At 34.0% G+C, this 16,914-nt stretch overlaps 1 protein-coding gene across 3 annotated transcripts; it reads left to right on the top strand.

Moving 5' to 3' along the window:
* Nucleotides 1-1,720: 1,720 nt before the first annotated feature.
* Nucleotides 1,721-12,037, top strand: LOC132046625 (FHA domain-containing protein DDL). Of its 3 annotated transcripts, none has more exons than XM_059437310.1 (11): nucleotides 1,721-1,867; nucleotides 2,911-3,923; nucleotides 4,189-4,217; nucleotides 5,069-5,135; nucleotides 5,390-5,447; nucleotides 6,304-6,396; nucleotides 10,634-10,748; nucleotides 10,832-10,879; nucleotides 10,978-11,023; nucleotides 11,129-11,199; nucleotides 11,642-12,037. In XM_059437310.1, exons 2-11 carry the CDS (start codon nucleotides 2,937-2,939, stop codon nucleotides 11,676-11,678), a joined length of 1,551 nt encoding a protein of 516 aa, XP_059293293.1. In that variant the 5' UTR covers nucleotides 1,721-1,867; nucleotides 2,911-2,936; the 3' UTR covers nucleotides 11,679-12,037. The 3 variants fall into 3 exon arrangements, 2 of the variants coding, with proteins under 2 accessions (XP_059293293.1, XP_059293292.1); XR_009412754.1 differs by having other exon boundaries at nucleotides 1,728-1,867; nucleotides 2,908-3,923; nucleotides 10,832-10,874; XM_059437309.1 differs by having other exon boundaries at nucleotides 1,728-1,867; nucleotides 2,908-3,923.
* The last annotated feature ends 4,877 nt before the right edge of the window (nucleotides 12,038-16,914 follow it).

The following is a 16,914-nucleotide window of genomic DNA, read 5'->3' as shown; positions in this document are numbered from 1 at the left end:
TATATATTTTAGGAAAAATCACTAGAAAATGAAAACATGTAACATACAACATAAATATCACACACCAATATTAAAATCATAATCTATAGCAAAAATACTTTTAAAACAATAAAAATCAAAGTTAACGCCCGAGGCGTAAGCCCTGCCTTTATGCCCGGGGCTTACGCTTTTGCACCCGAAACTTACGCCTCAAATTTTAGGACATACACCCTATGGATCTACGCCTTTCAATTGCGCCCCGGAGCGTTTTTTGGTGCGCCGGAACTCGTCCCGAAAACACATCTGAAAACACTGGTAGCGACTTGTGATTGTGGCACCAGTGGGATGTGGATAGGGTTGGTTGGCAGCTGGTTGTATAGTGTTTGGTTGTAATAACAATACATGTAATTGGTGATAGATGTGGTTAGGGTCGTGATAGAGATAGTTAATTGTGATGATTAGTGACGATGATAGTTATTGATGTGGTTGTACATTAAAGACAATTAATAAGGGGGGAGGGGGTGATAATCGCAAACATAGTTAGCAATGATGGTTATCCAACCGCAAATAGTGGTGGAGGTAACTGATGATAGTTATGTACTTAAAATGAGTGTGATGGTTTTGATTATATATATGTAATAATTGTATAATTGTAAGAAAGGTCACATTCACGATAATTTTCAAGTAACATGAACTACTCACGTTTATTATCATATATCATATGCTACTCTTGATAGCTTAGTTTGAGTAAATTCTAGTGTAAACATTCGATGTTTCGAACCATATGTAGTTGGAGCAGCCATTATTTCATACAATTTTTTTAGAAAGTTAACCTGAATTTATTGGATTGGTATAAAGTTCTTCTAATGAGTTAGTAAAAATTTTATGGGTATTTTATTTTGGGCGCGCTATTTAAGTAATACCCGCTTTATGTTTTTTTTTTTGTACGAGTGCCCCACAACTTCTTCTCGCTCCTTTTGCTCAGGCGCAAATGTTTGAAATTTTAGCCCATTTTTACATGTAGTTCATGCATATATGCAAGAGATATGCAAGCATACTTGAAAAAGAGAAATGCAATCATACTTGAAAAAAAAAAGTGTGTTAAATGGGTTTGTTAGATTTGTTGTGTTTTTGACAAATTGATGATTGAGGTTTGTTCTTTATAATATATGGAAGTTATGTTTCAAATTTGAGTTTATTTAGAGTAGATTTGGGTGATGAATCATGTTAGATTGTTAAAATTCAAAGAACAAATTATTACCTTTTGTTCAGGAGCACAACTCTGAAATTTCAGCCACTTTTTACATGTATTTTAGTCATGTATGACTGTCGACTGAGGTGAGGACATACATGAAAAATTATTTTTGACAAAAAATATTGAGATACACATGGCTGAAATTTCAGTCTACTTTTACGTATAGTTCAGTCATATACGACTGAAGATCATGCATACATGAAAAAATCCAGACATACATGACTGAAATTTAAACCAATTTTTACACGTACCTCACTAAAAAAATGTTCGAAATTTGACCTAGCAAGACATACCAAACATCAAGCAGAAAACGTCTAATGTTCGGCCTTCACTTTTAGATGCGAACGTCGTTGCGAAGCTTCATGCACAAAGTGGATATTCGTGCAAAGAAAAACACAAGACGGGTATTACTTAAATGACGCGATACCAAAATAGGATATTTGTGCACTTCGGCCGTGTGTTTCTATATAACCAACCGTCAGAAGCCCAACATGTGTTTTGAAAAAACTGGCCCAAAAGCCCACTACAAAAAGCCCAAAAACCCGAAGATCCAAACACTATCATCACTAATTTACTATCGTTTTCTCCTATGGTTTCCAATGCAAGATAAACCCTAATCCTCATCAGCTTTGGGTAAAAACTCCACTTCTTCACACTATATGTATATACTCTCTGTTAGCAAATGAATAATTTGAAGGTTTTATTTTTATTAACTTCGAGTTTTTTTTTTTTTTTTTTTTTTTTTTTTTTTATATATATATTTGATGCAATTTGAGTATTGTTTGAATTCACGCTTATAAACTATATATGCAACCTTCACACTAACAACTCTTCAATAGAAAACGAGTAATTTTAAAGGTTTTACTTTTATTAACTTCGTTTTTGTTATTAAAAAAAAAAAAAAAATTGATGCAATTTGCGTATTTTTTGAATTATTTGCAATTGAAGGATACTTATGGTTCCTTTTTGGTATTAAAGTTAAGGTTTTTATAGTTATTTAGAAAATATTTAAGGTGCAATGTGTTTGTTCGGAGTAAAATGTTATGCTGTAACAGTGTGTATATGTAATTTGTCAACCAGCAGAACAAGGTTAATGTATGAAATTACTTCTAAATTACTGTTTAACTGGACATGAGTTTAAAGTGTTAATTTGGCTTTGTCTGGATTATCCTATGTTGCTCGGACTCTTGAAAAATGTTGACGTGTGCATGTTGGATCCTTCAAAAGTAGTGCATTTTTGGGTTAGACACCGGTGCGGCAACATTTTTGTAGAGTCCAAGCAACATAGAGTGGTTGTAGAAGAACTTGTTAGAAAAAAGGTGCAATGTAGTTTGTTAGGGAAGACGTCGTATCAAAAATATAAGATTTGAAGCTTCAAAGTAGTGAAAGTTACTGAGATGAAGAGTATCATGTAAATCGAAACAAAGGGAGTAATATAATTTTCAGTCTCAGGATATGAAAGCATATTGTGGAAAATGTAACTTGTGTATGTGTGTGAATTCTTTCAAAAACTTTAGTATTGTTAAAGAATTGGATTTTTTGTTGGTTATGTGCTCCAAATGGGTAGGTTGTCTAAAAGAGTGATGGATTTTTGTACTTGTCAAATAATTTTGATTTTGCTTATGGGTGTTTTTCTGAAGGATTAATCCTATGTTTTAAACTTTTTGCCTCAGAAGATTCACCGGTCAATTCAACCTCTATAATGGGGCGCAGTGACTCTAGATCACCTGCCAGGGGTCGTGGATCTCCTCGTAGGAGGAGCCCTTCACACAGGGAAAGGTCACCAGCTCGGAAAAGGAGTTCACATGCTGCAAGTTCAGCTGTAGCAGAGAAGCCTGTAAGCCGTGCAAGGTCAAGATCTCCTGTTCCGCTTTCACCTGCTCGAGAGAGGCCTTCTAGTCGCAATAAGTCCCCAAAGCGTAGAAAATCAATCTCCCCAATCAGAGAGAAACCCTCAAGTCGCACGAAGTCTCCCAAACAAGCTAAGTCAAGGTCTCCAGATTCGAAGTTGTTACAGGGAGAGAGGTCTTCAGGCCGAGCCAGGTCTCCTAGACGTGCCAAGTTGCCGTCTCCTGAACCTCTCTCACCCTCACCGCGAACAAAAAGACTAAGGAGAGCAGAGCGAGAGACTGAAGAAAAGCCGAGGGAGCGGGAGCCTGAGAAAAATCATGTGAGAGCTAGTGATAGGGCTACACATAGGGAAAAGGATTCTGACAGAAAGTTGTCTGAATCTCGCTCACCCTCTCCACGAACAAAAAGACTAAGGAGAGCAGAACGGGAGGCTGAAGAAAAACCGAGGGAGCGGGAGCCTGAGAAAAATCACGGGAGAGTTAGTGGTAGGGCTACATATAGGGAAAAGGATTCTGACAAAATGGTGCCTGAATCTCGCTCACCCTCACCACGAACAAAAAGACTAAGGAGAGCAGAACGAGAGACTGAAGAAAAGTTGAGGGAGCGGGAGCCTGAGAAAAATCATGGAAGATTTAGCGATAGGACTACACATAGGGAAAAGGATTCTGACAGAATGATGCACGGTGAAAAGAGAGAGAAAAAATCAGGAAAGGACGCAATAGATAATGGATCTCATAAGTCAAGAAATGGCCGATCGGCTTCACCTTCAGAACGTCAGCATAGGAGTCGGCACAGATCGAGATCACCTGCAGCAGGGGATAGTAGAGCACATGCTGAGGTGTCTGGTGATATTCGATCACATTAACTTTTACCATTATATGAAACTAACGATGCCTGCATTTTACTTGCTTGTGACAAACCTTAGAACTTATGGTACTCTTTGACAGATTCACCACTGAGTTGTCCTTTCTTTCTATTTATCTCCCATTTAGACTGGGGAAGCAAAGTAATGATGAAAGATGTAAAGCAAGAAAATATGGTTGATAGCTTACACTTACTGTAGTTTTAAAGTTGAGCTCTTATTAGGTGCTTCTGTTGTGCAGGGGACAAGTTCAAGGAGAGGTGAACACAGGTGAGTTGCTGCCTTATCTCTCCATTAGAATATTAATTTAGTAGATTTAGCTGATCATAGTGGTCATAGGAACGTATAAACACATGCTTTGATGAATTTTGAACATTTTGGAGTAAATTGCCATCTTTCTCATGCTTGGTTGAGCAAGATGGTTTAGACTGGCTCCCTCCTGTTCCTTTTATGAATAGTTTAAATTGTATTTGGAGATTAAGGATTTAGCTTGACTACAATTACATTTGTTTTAATGGAACAAAGGTTAAATTAATTGTTAGTGCAGGTTAGTCTGGAGGAGAAATCATCACAATTACATGTATTAATTTGCATTATCTAATGAATTTATTTTTTGAATCCTGGTAAATGGTGCATCAATTAGCATCATTGGGACAGATATTCCAAACATACTGGAATATTTCTTTTGTAGATAGCTTAACATATTTGTACTAGGCTGTTAAACAATGTGAATTTGGGCAGTAAATCTCAGGGTCCTGGGTATTCCTGTTGTACTGCTGATTGACAGTAGTAACGTGCTATGTTACCATATATTAGGCACTTAGCTCTATAAGCTCATAAGTCATTTGACTTTTATTACTTTACTTATGTACTAATAGGGATATTGATAATAAATTTTCTCAAAGCCTTAAAGTACTGTGCTTAGTGGGTCAATATAGTGATTTTGTTGTATGGATGCTGCTGCTTACTGCTGAGTTTTTGAATCTCTCTTTTACTTGTTGCAAAGATTTCTAATTCGTGAACATCTGGTATGTTCTCCTGATGTGCTTGCATATAGACTTGAATTTCTGTGAGAAGTATGTAAGCTTGAATTGCTAATAAGTATTCCTTTGCTTGGGCAGGAATGGTGAAGATGACTCCTTATCTAAAATGGAGGAAGCTGAGAAGGCCTTGGAAGCTAAAAATAAAGTATTATTTCTTCCCAAATTACCTTGAGTTTCATTCCATCAATTTTGACCCGCAGTTTCCTTTATTTTGTTTTAAATTACAAAGAAAAAGGGCGTCCTTCCTGATTTTGGGGTGACGATGATCTGTGTTTATTCTCACTTTAACTGATTGTTATTATGCAGTTATTATGTAGATATGTGGATCTTACAGCCTTTTGATTAGTAGCTTAATTAGATGATTGTAATAACATTATTTATTGGTTCTATGATGTACAGGATAAGCCTTCATTTGAGCTCTCTGGAAAGCTTGCAGAAGAAACTAATCGAGTAAGAGGTAATGACTAGCGACTAAAGTTGCTAAAGGCTTTAACTTGATGAATGAGTTTACATTCTTATTGCAGCTACTTCTCTTGCAAGTTATATTGCCTTTCTCTCCCGAGAGTTAGTAAATTCAAAATTCCAGTGGATTTTTGGGTAATCTTCCCATGGAGCTCGTTTCTGTATTCTTATTAAAAGATCTCAAGTTCATCCTTCTATTATTGCCGCCGGTACCACCTTAATGGGCTTCTGGATTGAAGGGAAATTATTTGATCTGTTCATTTTTCATAAGCAAAGTTCATTTCTCTTCCACAAAGTCGTTATTTGCTGCATATAGTGGAAAGACCATACAAATTAATTTGAGAGAAAATCCACACATAATCTCAACTCTCAAGTATCTTTACTTTAGTCTTGAGCATTGGTGACCTTGATGTCTTGCTGCCAACAAGTTATTGAAACCTGAAGCTAGATTTTGAGGTATTGATGAAACTGGATCAAGTGAGCCGTGAGGCTTTCAGGCATGGATTGCTCTAGGTCTTATCAGCTTGTAACATTGTGAACTTGATCCGCCCACAAACTAATACAGTTTAACTGATTGTCCATATTACGGGTAACATGGTCTTAACTATGGTTTCTCCACAAAAAAAAAAAAAAAAAAAAAAAAGGAACTTTAACATATACTGTGGATGTCTTGAAAGTGAAATTATTGGGAAGAAAATGAACACTTTGTCGGCGATAGGAGATTTTGCCTTATGTTCGAGCATGAGAGGAAAAAGAGAGAGCATATCTTGGCTTCGTGTTTGTCACCTAACAAAGAGAATACCCCTCTATTATATATTTGACTTTCCTCATTGTATGTTGTTTCATGCCAGGTATAACACTTCTCTTCAATGAGCCACCAGATGCTAGAAAACCCGACATAAGATGGCGCTTGTATGTCTTTAAGGGTGGTGAAGTCCTTAATGGTACATTTGCTGGATCCTTCTATTTATTCATTCTTTCGCCGTAGTGTATGTTTCTTTTGAGTTGCTTCATTCATGGCCCATTTGCTTCTTCTTCTTCTTTTTTTTTTTTTTTAAGTATGTCTTGAAATATTCAATTTTAACAAATGTCTTCTATGTGCATTCAAAATTGTAGTGTCACTCTGCCAATAACTAGCACATTGTAGTATTGCAAGTTTGAGTACACACGCTTCCTTTTATCTTTTAAATAGCGGCGGATTGCACGGTAAGATGATACTACAGAGGGACTTTTTACTGGGTCAATAACCCTGGCATGGAGGTTGTCTAACTCAGAACAGATCCAAAAACAGCCCTAACGCCACCTCGGCTCAGCGGGCAAACAAACAGGACCATCAGCCTGAATTTAAACATTTCGCTTGCGTTATTCTCTGTCCGACCTCATTACCATCTTTGGTGAATCTTAACTAATTAAAGCATTTTCACCATAATATTTAGTAGTCTAGTGTGATATAGTTTAACACAAGGTGTTTAGCCTATCATTTAGGCTAAATATGAATACTAAATTAAAATTTAAAACAAAATAAAAAGAAAATTATCGAAAACTTGTAACTTGTGCTCAGAAGAAGTTGAGATACTGCAAACTGCAAACTTTTATTATAATTGGAGTATTTTTACAAAGAGAGAAAGAGGGTGGTTTCTAAAACCTGCCTCTTACATAATTTAATGATCCTTTATATTGAGGATCGATACAACCAACTGCTAAAATAAAAACAGTAAACTGGCCGACAAACGAAAAAGTAAAAGGTATAATAATTTAAAACAAACAAAAAGCTAACAAACAAAAAACTTTAACAGACTTTATTAAAGTATGTGCTTCCTTTATTAAAGATGATGTTCCCTTTATTAAAAGTCTTTGTTCAGCATTATTGATGGGTCTTCTTATCATTTCATTTTTATTTTTCGCTTATCACTTGCTTGTGTGGAAGATTCTTCCACCTGACTCTTAAATTTCTTCAAGAACTCATCAATATCTTCGGTATTATCGAAAGGCTGAGATTTTCCTGCTAAATTATTGTCTTCATCCTCATTATCTGTAGTATTAACTGAGGCCATTGATATATCTAAAGGCAATTCAATTTCTAGGTTTTCCATTAAATCATTTTTAACTTCTTCCATTAAGAAGCTAAAATCTCTGAGTTAGACATAAGTCCTTACTTCATTTGAAGTCGTCTTGCGATGTGATTGAATGGGCTATGAGCCTCTTTCTGATGCTTTGTATTAATTGAATACTGGCTATAGTTGTAGTAATTTGATCAATCAGTTCTTGTCCATGGATATTACCATTGTCCGACTTTTGAGTGAGTTTTTCCAGAATTTTGTATAAAAAACTCTATGAAGACAAGGAATATTTTGAGGGGTATAACCCACTTCCACAGACCTTTTCATGATCCAAGGAATTGAAAATTTAATGAAGAAATACATATTAGCAATTCCTTCAATAAATGTATTATCATTCTTCAAGTCTATTAATTTAGGAGAAACCTCGACCCATTTAGTATATAAACTTTTGAATGGTTCTGGTAGCATTTTTACTGATGGACCATAATTTATCCACCATTGACAAAACCAATTTGGTATGTTGTTTATAAACATTAGCACATATTTTAATAAACCAAGAATGCTTTTTATTAGCATTTTCATATGATAAAGCTTTATTAAAACTCTCAACATAGTCCCAGTAATTGAATTTAACAGGGATTTTCTACTCAGGATGGAGATATTCTCTTTCTCTGAGTGTACTTATTCCCCATTCTTGTGGAGTAAAGATCTTTTTTATTATAATTTTTGAAAAGTTGTTAACTTTTCTGCTATTTGCAGGATAAAAATGTTGAAATTCTCCCGATCCGATGGAAGAGAGAATCATCTCATAATCCATCCTGTATTTATAAGTATGATTAGCGTATGAAGCTGAGTCCAAATACCTTTGCATTATTTGCTAAGGTTCATCCTTCCATTGAAGGTCGTTAGTTTCAAGGAGAAGTATTACCTCTCTATTATTACTTTGCTAATATGAAGCTATGTCCTGATGATCATCCTCAGTAAGGGCATTAGAGTATGAGGGTGGAATATCATCCTTGTTTTTGGATTTTATAAAATCTTAGTGATAAAACCCAACTTCAGAGATTTCTTGAAAGTTTGAATTATATTTCGCCATTTTATAAAGATTTGGCCAAAGATAGATCTATTTTATATGACAGATTAAAAAAGATTCCTAAAGCTTGGACTGAGAATCATACCCAAGCTAATAGAAAAATCAAGGAAACGGTTAATAACCTTCCTTGCCTTTAGATATATCAATGGCCTCAGTTAATACTATAGATAATCAGGATGAGGACAATAATTTAGCAGGAGAATCTCAGCCTTTCGATAATACCGCAGATATTGATGAGTTCTTGAAGAAATTTAAGAGCCAGGTGGAAGAAATCTTCCTCACAAGCAAGTGATAAGGGAAAATAAAAAATGAAATGATAAGAGGACCCAACAATAATGCTGAACGAAGACTTTTAATAAAGGGATCATCAACTTTAATGAAGGAAGCACAAACTTTAATAAAGTTTGTTAGCTTTTTGTTTGTTTTAAATTATTGTACCTTTTACTTTTTCGTTTGTCGGCTAGAAAATATTGTTGGCCATTTTACTGTTTTTATTTTAGCAGTTTGTTGTATCGATCCTCTATTTAAAAGATCATTAAATTATGTTGAGGGAGGTTTTTGTACTTCCAAGTTTTAGAAACCACCCCCTCTTTCTTTGTAAAAATACTCCCATTATAATAAAAGTTTACTGATGTCTTTGTTCTTTGTAATATGGTCGGTAGAAATCATAACTATCCATTACAACTGATATTCCTTAATGTCCTATCTGACTTTTGGTTGCGTTTAAAGATGAACTATGGCAGAACGATATGAGATTCCCAGCAGTTTAACAAAACTAAATGATCCTCCTCTTCGTTTGTAAATTTGCAGAAACCTGTATTTCCTAAGAGTTACATAGGATGGTATGCATGCATGTTTGAGAATTAATCTGATGGCTTTCTTTTATAGGTTTCTCTTGTATTTTTGTAACTGATTCATGCATTTTATCGACGAAGACGAGTACCCAGTGTAATCCCACAGGTGGGGTTTGGGGTGGGTAGGATGTAGCAGACCTTACCCCTACCTTTGTGGGGTTGAGAGGATGTTTCCAATATACCCTGGGCTCGAAAGAAAAGAATTTGAGCATGGTCGTGGTATCAAATAAAATATGACTGCACAATAGCAAGATACAAAGCAAATGAAACAATATATGATAATACACATTGAAGAAAAGAAACTACGCGATTACTAACTAAATATTACTATAATACGTTGTAGGTCGTGACTTTCCATGATGTTACAATTTTCCATTTTTTGAGAAACAAGGGTAGAGGAAAAACTCAGGAGATGCCAAAGTAGCAGGGGTAGGTTTTTCATTTCTTTAATTAAACGAGAGTGTGACTGTCACATGGTAAGTACAGGAGAGGTATGTCTAATTGACTCCGAATATTTTGGCGGAACAAGTTTCATTGAGCTTGAAAAACATTAAGCTTGTGATATATGGATGTTAGTGTGAGGGTGGATGTCTTTGACCTTTTACTTTAAATCGTTAAAGTGGATTTTGGCAGGATCAAGATGGAATCTATGACATCTCAAATGGAGGGACATGACATTATCTTATACTCCCTCCGTTTCAATTTATGTGAACCTATTTGAATGGGCACAGAGTTAAAGAAAAAAGAGAAGACTTCTGAACTTGTGGTGTAAAATGAGGCACATATATTTTGTGTGGCTATAAATCATTGCATAAAAGTAAATTGTTTCCAAATATGGAAAGGGATCATTCTTTTTGGCACGGACTAAAAAGGAAATAGGTTCACATTAATTGAAACGGAGGGAGTATCATCTATTTGGTGCACTTCTCGGTTATTCGAGAATTATGTTCCTTCAACCTGTCTGCATATTCGATTGACTTCAACACCCTCCCCCCCTCTTTTCCTGTGAAACCAAAAGAGAGAGAAAGAAATCGTCTTCGTTATGAATATTGTAGTGGTTGCATCACTGAGCTCCCCTACATTGGGTTACCGTCCTTTACTCTCATCTCGCTTTCCTACGGGATATTTAATGGTAATGGAGAATGATCTATCTGATGTAGTTTCCTTTTTGTAGAGCCTCTGTATGTTCACCGCCAAAGTTGTTATCTTTTTGGGAGAGAAAGGAGGGTTGCAGACATTCCTACGGATCACCCATCTTGCAGCAAGCAACATGCCGTCCTCCAGTACAGGTACAATATAGTCTCAAGTACTAATTCAGCTTTCAAAATTTGACAGTCTGTTTGATTTTGATATTTGGTTATTTGGATTATAGGCAAGTTGAGAAGGACAATCCTGATGGCACTTCATCGAAGCAAGTAAGGTGCGGTGCGACTGTGGCGCTCAGTTGTTTGATACAAGTTTGTGACATAAATCTCTATGTATAACTTACTGACAATTGTCTGTTTAATGGGTGTGTAGGCCATATGTAATGGATCTTGGGAGCACTAATGGTACTTTCATTAATGTGAGTCATGCTTTGCTTTTCTACTCTCTTAATGTATAAGGTTGTGTGTAGAGGATAAGATTGGTTTTCCCCATGGTTTGATGACCTTCACTTTCTTGTTTGCAGGAAACTCGTATTGAGCCAGAGAGATACTATGAGCTATTTGAAAAGGATACTCTTAAGTTTGGTAATAGTAGGTAAGTTTCTTTCACTAACTTGCTTGAATTTACACGCTTCATTTTTATCTTCTAAAAATTATGTTGATAGTTTGAATAAGTCTCTTATCTGAGCTTTACTTCTATCTTTTTGCTATTTTTGTTCTTTTAGATTAAAATCCCCGTTATTGCTTTACTTCATTTCATATCTTCAATTCCCATCAACATCATTGACTCCAATTGCTCATTTTATCATAGATGCAATTTCTCACACAACTTAACAAGATTTTGGAGTTGATTTAGGAGTTTGAATTAGCTTGTTTTATGTTATTCTTTCATCTACACCCGCTTTGCCGTGAGGAGTTTGCACTTGATACTTTTGAATTAACTCTGTATCTTAAAATTTAAAGGTGATTTTTAATGGACTGTTTCTAAACGCTCTCCGGCACGTTTTTCATTAATGTTTTGACGGGAATATTTGCAGCCGAGAGTATGTGCTACTTCACGAGAACTCAGCATGATGAAAGTCGCTTAAATGCTCCACAGACGTGTCATTTGCATCGATTTGGCTATAGGATGTTGGACGCTTTTATTCAGACTATGAGATATTTGGTATGCCGAGTTTACCAGCATGATAGCCATTGCAAGTGCTCAGCTGAAATCGTGTAATGTGCTTGAGATTTGGCCATTGCTTGCAAAGTTTTTTTTAATGCTAATGCAAATTTTGGTTTATATGGCTCTACCATTCTGTATGGTTGCTCCAGTTTGTTTATAAGCTCTTAGTTCCCCCATAAATGGGATTATGTAATTGTTGATTAGGTTGTTACTTGTGAATGTGCACTCACATTTCCTTTAATTAGTGAATGTTTCTCTTTTTCCATTTCGTTGTCATAGAAATTGAATCTAATGATTTCGGATAGTGGATTAACATCCCATCACGAAAATTGGTCATGCTTTTATCTATCTTCATTTTAACAATGGTATTTGTATCAACTTGCACGCTCCTCAACTACATTGCATATAAAAGGTTAAATTACTTTTTATATATACAATTAGGAGTTGAATTTCTTTGGCCTTTTTGTGTGTTTATTTGTTTATATATATTTTGAATTCTCTTAGTAAAAAGTTTAGTTCCGTAAATACGTGTCGACAACTAACAATTGGGAAAATGAATGGGAAGTATCCCCCGGTAAAAAGAATGACACATTAAAGTTAAGACTATTCACTATCTCTTCTCATTTTTCTATCTTTTTCTCTCTCTGAATTTTTCTAGGCAAAGAAAGGTTTTTTGAGTATCTATTTACACCATTTCACCAAAAAAAAAAAGAAAAAAGAAAAAAAAGTGGACCATTTACAGATAATCTGATAATACCAGGAACACCAAAGATAATACTCTTTTTCCCCCTCTCTCTCTTGTAATAGCTGAGAATGAATTTCGGCTAGTGGTGCGCGGTTCAAAACTCGAAATGAGGTCGCCTTTCTACCTTTCTTCATTTAAATATCAAGCTTTTGCTTGCTGCATTCAAACTCGTAACCTACATGTAGCAACCGGGCCTCATTTTGAAATTCGATACATAATAGACCGTCCTTCTATTCTTTTCCACTAAAATATCAGGCTTTTATCAGCTGCAATATTCGAACTCATGACGTACGCGTAACTCTATTACTATCAGCTGCCTGAATCTCTAGAAGTCAATAATGTGCTCACCAATAGTGAGATTTCTCTGGACGGTCCAAGACAAGTTAAAGAGCTTGGCCATAATGAATTTGAAGATCTTATTCAAATTGATGTTATGAGTTGCACTTGAGAAGAAGAGAGTTGCTTTCATTGCCTTTGCATCCTTGCCTGCAAACACCATTCATCTTTCTTAATTATAATATTCAACAATTTAGATTTACTGGCGGATTCAGGATTTAAAATTTATGAACATCTAAAATGATCTCAAGTTAATATATAATAATAACGGGATCACCATCGAATATTTAAAGATAATAGACTTTTTAATACATACATAGAGTAGTAATGGACAAAAATTAGGCAAATTCAGTTCCGCCTTTTTTTTTTTTTTGGTTAAAACGATTACTGCCAAATTTAGTAATTTTAGTTAATTATAATAAAATTACTTTTGATAGTCCTTTAAATCTTGTAGTTTGATGTTCGTTTTGTGATATAACAAAAGAATGTAAACACATACAGTCGGACCTCTCTCTAACGGCATCCGCGTATATCAGTACCTCTTTATGACTATAACAACTAAGATTTTTTCGAATCAATTTTTTACGTTATATTTTACTTCTCTGTAACAGCATTTTACCTATAACAAAAGAACATCCAACTTTATAACAAAGACGCTCTTTGTAAAATCACCCCCATATAATGCCTATCTCGCTTTTTTGGTAATATAATTATTAACAATCTTTATAAAAATAGAATATCTATGATTACCAATAATAAGTAGTATAGATTTTTTAATTTGATACCTTAATATACTATATTTATGACAGAATATTATATATAATACATATGTGGAGTTTGATACAACACTTCCGATCATTGAAGCTTTCATTGATGAAGATATTGTTGCCCATGTCATTAGAGTGGGAGAACAAGCTCAACAATCCAATGGAAGCCTAAGTTGACAATGAAAGTGCTGACGAAGAACCTCAACCTATTGTTACTTGACTGGAATAGAAGATTCAATGGTTCAACTCTTAGATTTCCTTCAAGGGAAAGCAATTGGATACCCGTTTGTTGAAAATTTAGACGCAAATCTTCGTAAATTCAAGCATTTTATCACCACTAAAGATTGGATTCTATGAAACAAGCTACAATAAAATTTCTCCCGTCAATCTTGAAAGAATTTAATTTTCAAGTATTGTAGATTTAAAATGTGTGCCTTGGAGCTTAAAACTATATACATTCAGTTATGAATTTATTGAAATTGTATTAACTTTCTTTAATGTTTAGTTAGTGAAGCATTCCTATCTTTGAGATTTAAGATTTAAAAAATTTGTTATTTTTTTTCACAACATTAAAAAATAAAAATAGATTTTATGCATATATTTTTGCATTTAACAACCAACTATTATTCAAATAGCAAACGTTGTTATAGGTGTATAACAACAATTTTCTATAACAATAAAAAAATTTCGAACCCAACGATGCTGTTATAGAGAGGTTTGACTGTATTACTATCTTTCTACACAAGTAAGTTTCATAACATGTCTAAATTTATTTGGTTGGCACAAATTTATGTTTATGGTAAGCACCAACTTTAATGCTCGAGATCAATACCTAGGCATAGAGAAAAAGAGGAAACAACAAGTAATGGCATTTATTTATGTGCTTTTCCAAAAGAAACAAAGCACTAATGATGATGTGAAGTTGCTTTGGACATTACCCAAAAATGTGTGGGGCGGTAAATATCTCTCTATCCTTAATCATAGAACTCAGGGGTATGCATATTTGTCGAATGATGACAAAATCATACTCGTCGGCTTTCTTGTTTCGATGTAGCTTGAGTGTTCGGTCAATTCACATAATTCTACCTAAACTTTGTATTACATGATAAGAAAATATTTGTGTCACGATGTTATCATTTTTTAGTAAGAAGACAAGAAAAAAATAGAGACCTCGATTTTGTTCCTATTGAGCGTATGATACCCGTGTTAGGGTTCGAGCAATTCAAATTCTAGTTAGTTAAGGCTTATTAAAGGGAAAAGTGCTCCCTACAAGAATTCTTTTCATTTTTAAAGCTCGAACTTGAGACCTCTAATTAATAGTCAAGAGAACTTAATCTCACCACAACGTTAGTGATGTAATATTGTGTTTCAAGCTTAGAATCATCATCATATATTATATAAAGTGGAAAGCTCCTTAGTTAAAAGTTAGATTACGATAATATCCTTTAAATGTTAAACGACCAATTTGCCCTTTACCAAAAAGTAAATTACTCTTATTAAAAAAGACTAATTAATGATATCCTAAGCTTATTACTAATTAAAATCCCATTAAATGATAAATTATGACCTCAGCCTTTGGTGGACGTGCCAAATTGCCAATTAATCACAATTCAAGACTTCTCCCCTTCTTGTCCACGTTCTGTAAATTATTCATTTTCCTTTAATACTCATCACTCTAATTTACTTTCACGTTATTTTCCTTTAATACTCCATTACTCCTTCCCACTTTTATATTACAGATTGTAGATATACTAACATATATAGCAACGTTCACAAGTAAATGTAAAATCATTTCTCCAACAGTTACTGCTTTTTACCCTTTCGTTTGACCAAAATCATTAATTATTTGGTTCTTTTCCCTTCCTCCCTAATCCCTATTTAAGTCTCTATTTAAAGTCTTTAGTTGTCAAGAAATTAATAAGCTTTTAGTAAATTTCAAGGGTCAGACCGATCTTTTAATTGACATAGAATTTGAAATAGTTAATGAATCAACTATATTATATAAGGAGACTTATCATTGTTAACATAGCAATAGAAAGACAATAAATCCATTTAACGTAATTTATTAACATTGGAGGTATGATAGTCTACTCGATCGCTTCCAAGTTTATTTTTTGACGTCTTCTTCACGAATGTCTTTCCGTGGTGCTTTTGTGCCTTAACTGATATTGTATGGAATACCTTTTTCTTTGCTACTTTCAATAGTTCATATATTTGAGCCTTTTCCGATTATTTATATTTATTTATTGTGCTTTTTACTTCAGTTTTTCGATCCTCCAAATATGTGGAGTTTGGGTGATACATTAATTCATTGCTTCTTCATCTATTTTTATTAATATGTTTTATGTATTATATATGGATCTTTTAAATAATCACATGTTTATTACTTGATAATATTGATGCTCTTTAATTGACATAGAATTTGAAATTAATGAATCAACTAGAATTTGAAATTAATGAATCAACTCCTTATAAATGATCTCTCTCTCGCTCTCTCTTTTTATTTTTTTAATTATTTTTTGAATTCTATGGGTGAATTTTCTTGATACTAAAATTAGAAGTATTCTTTATGTATTTACTTGTAGGTAGATATGATTCAACAAAGAAACAAACTGCAATGTTATTATTTGATAATGTTTTCTTGTATACCATCGAACTATTTTTAAAGATTCGTTAACTTAAAAAATATTTCAATAATTGTTAACTATGTTTATCATAAATTACTATCGCTTGTTTGCATATTTACATTATGACTTAACATCGAAAACATCCTAAAGAAGATATATTTCATTGAAATTTTGACTCATGTTCGCTGTAAAAATTAAAGGAGCTATAATTTCTTAAAGACAAGGTAGAATGTGAGTATTTTAATCATAGCCAACATTACCCATATTCAAACGAAAATAGTGAGTTGTTGACCAAAAAAAAAAAAAAACCGTCAAACTGAATATTTGGAAGAAAAATAAAATAGAGAAATTGTTCAAATATTACTTTATTGGCTTAAATTTTATAATAAAATTAGCAATATGAATAAAGCAACACATCACGGTAAACAAAAAGGTGGGTTTCAAACAAATGAAAACAGGTTATGCCAATTTTAATCTACAATAAAAGATGAGAAAATTTGACGTGTGCACAACTACATACTACAACGGTGAATGAAGCAGAAGATGTACTATAAAAGCTTTTTCCCAAAAATTCAACTATCACAAATTTGGATGCGAAGGATATTCTTTTGCATTCGGCCAAAAGTAATTTTCAATAAGTGTTTGCTTTATGATGATAATAAATATT

Source organism: Lycium ferocissimum, chromosome 2 (assembly GCF_029784015.1).
Source record: "Lycium ferocissimum isolate CSIRO_LF1 chromosome 2, AGI_CSIRO_Lferr_CH_V1, whole genome shotgun sequence".
NCBI classification, from domain to species: Eukaryota; Viridiplantae; Streptophyta; class Magnoliopsida; order Solanales; family Solanaceae; genus Lycium; species Lycium ferocissimum.
This window is presented reverse-complemented; position numbering and strand designations above follow the sequence as displayed.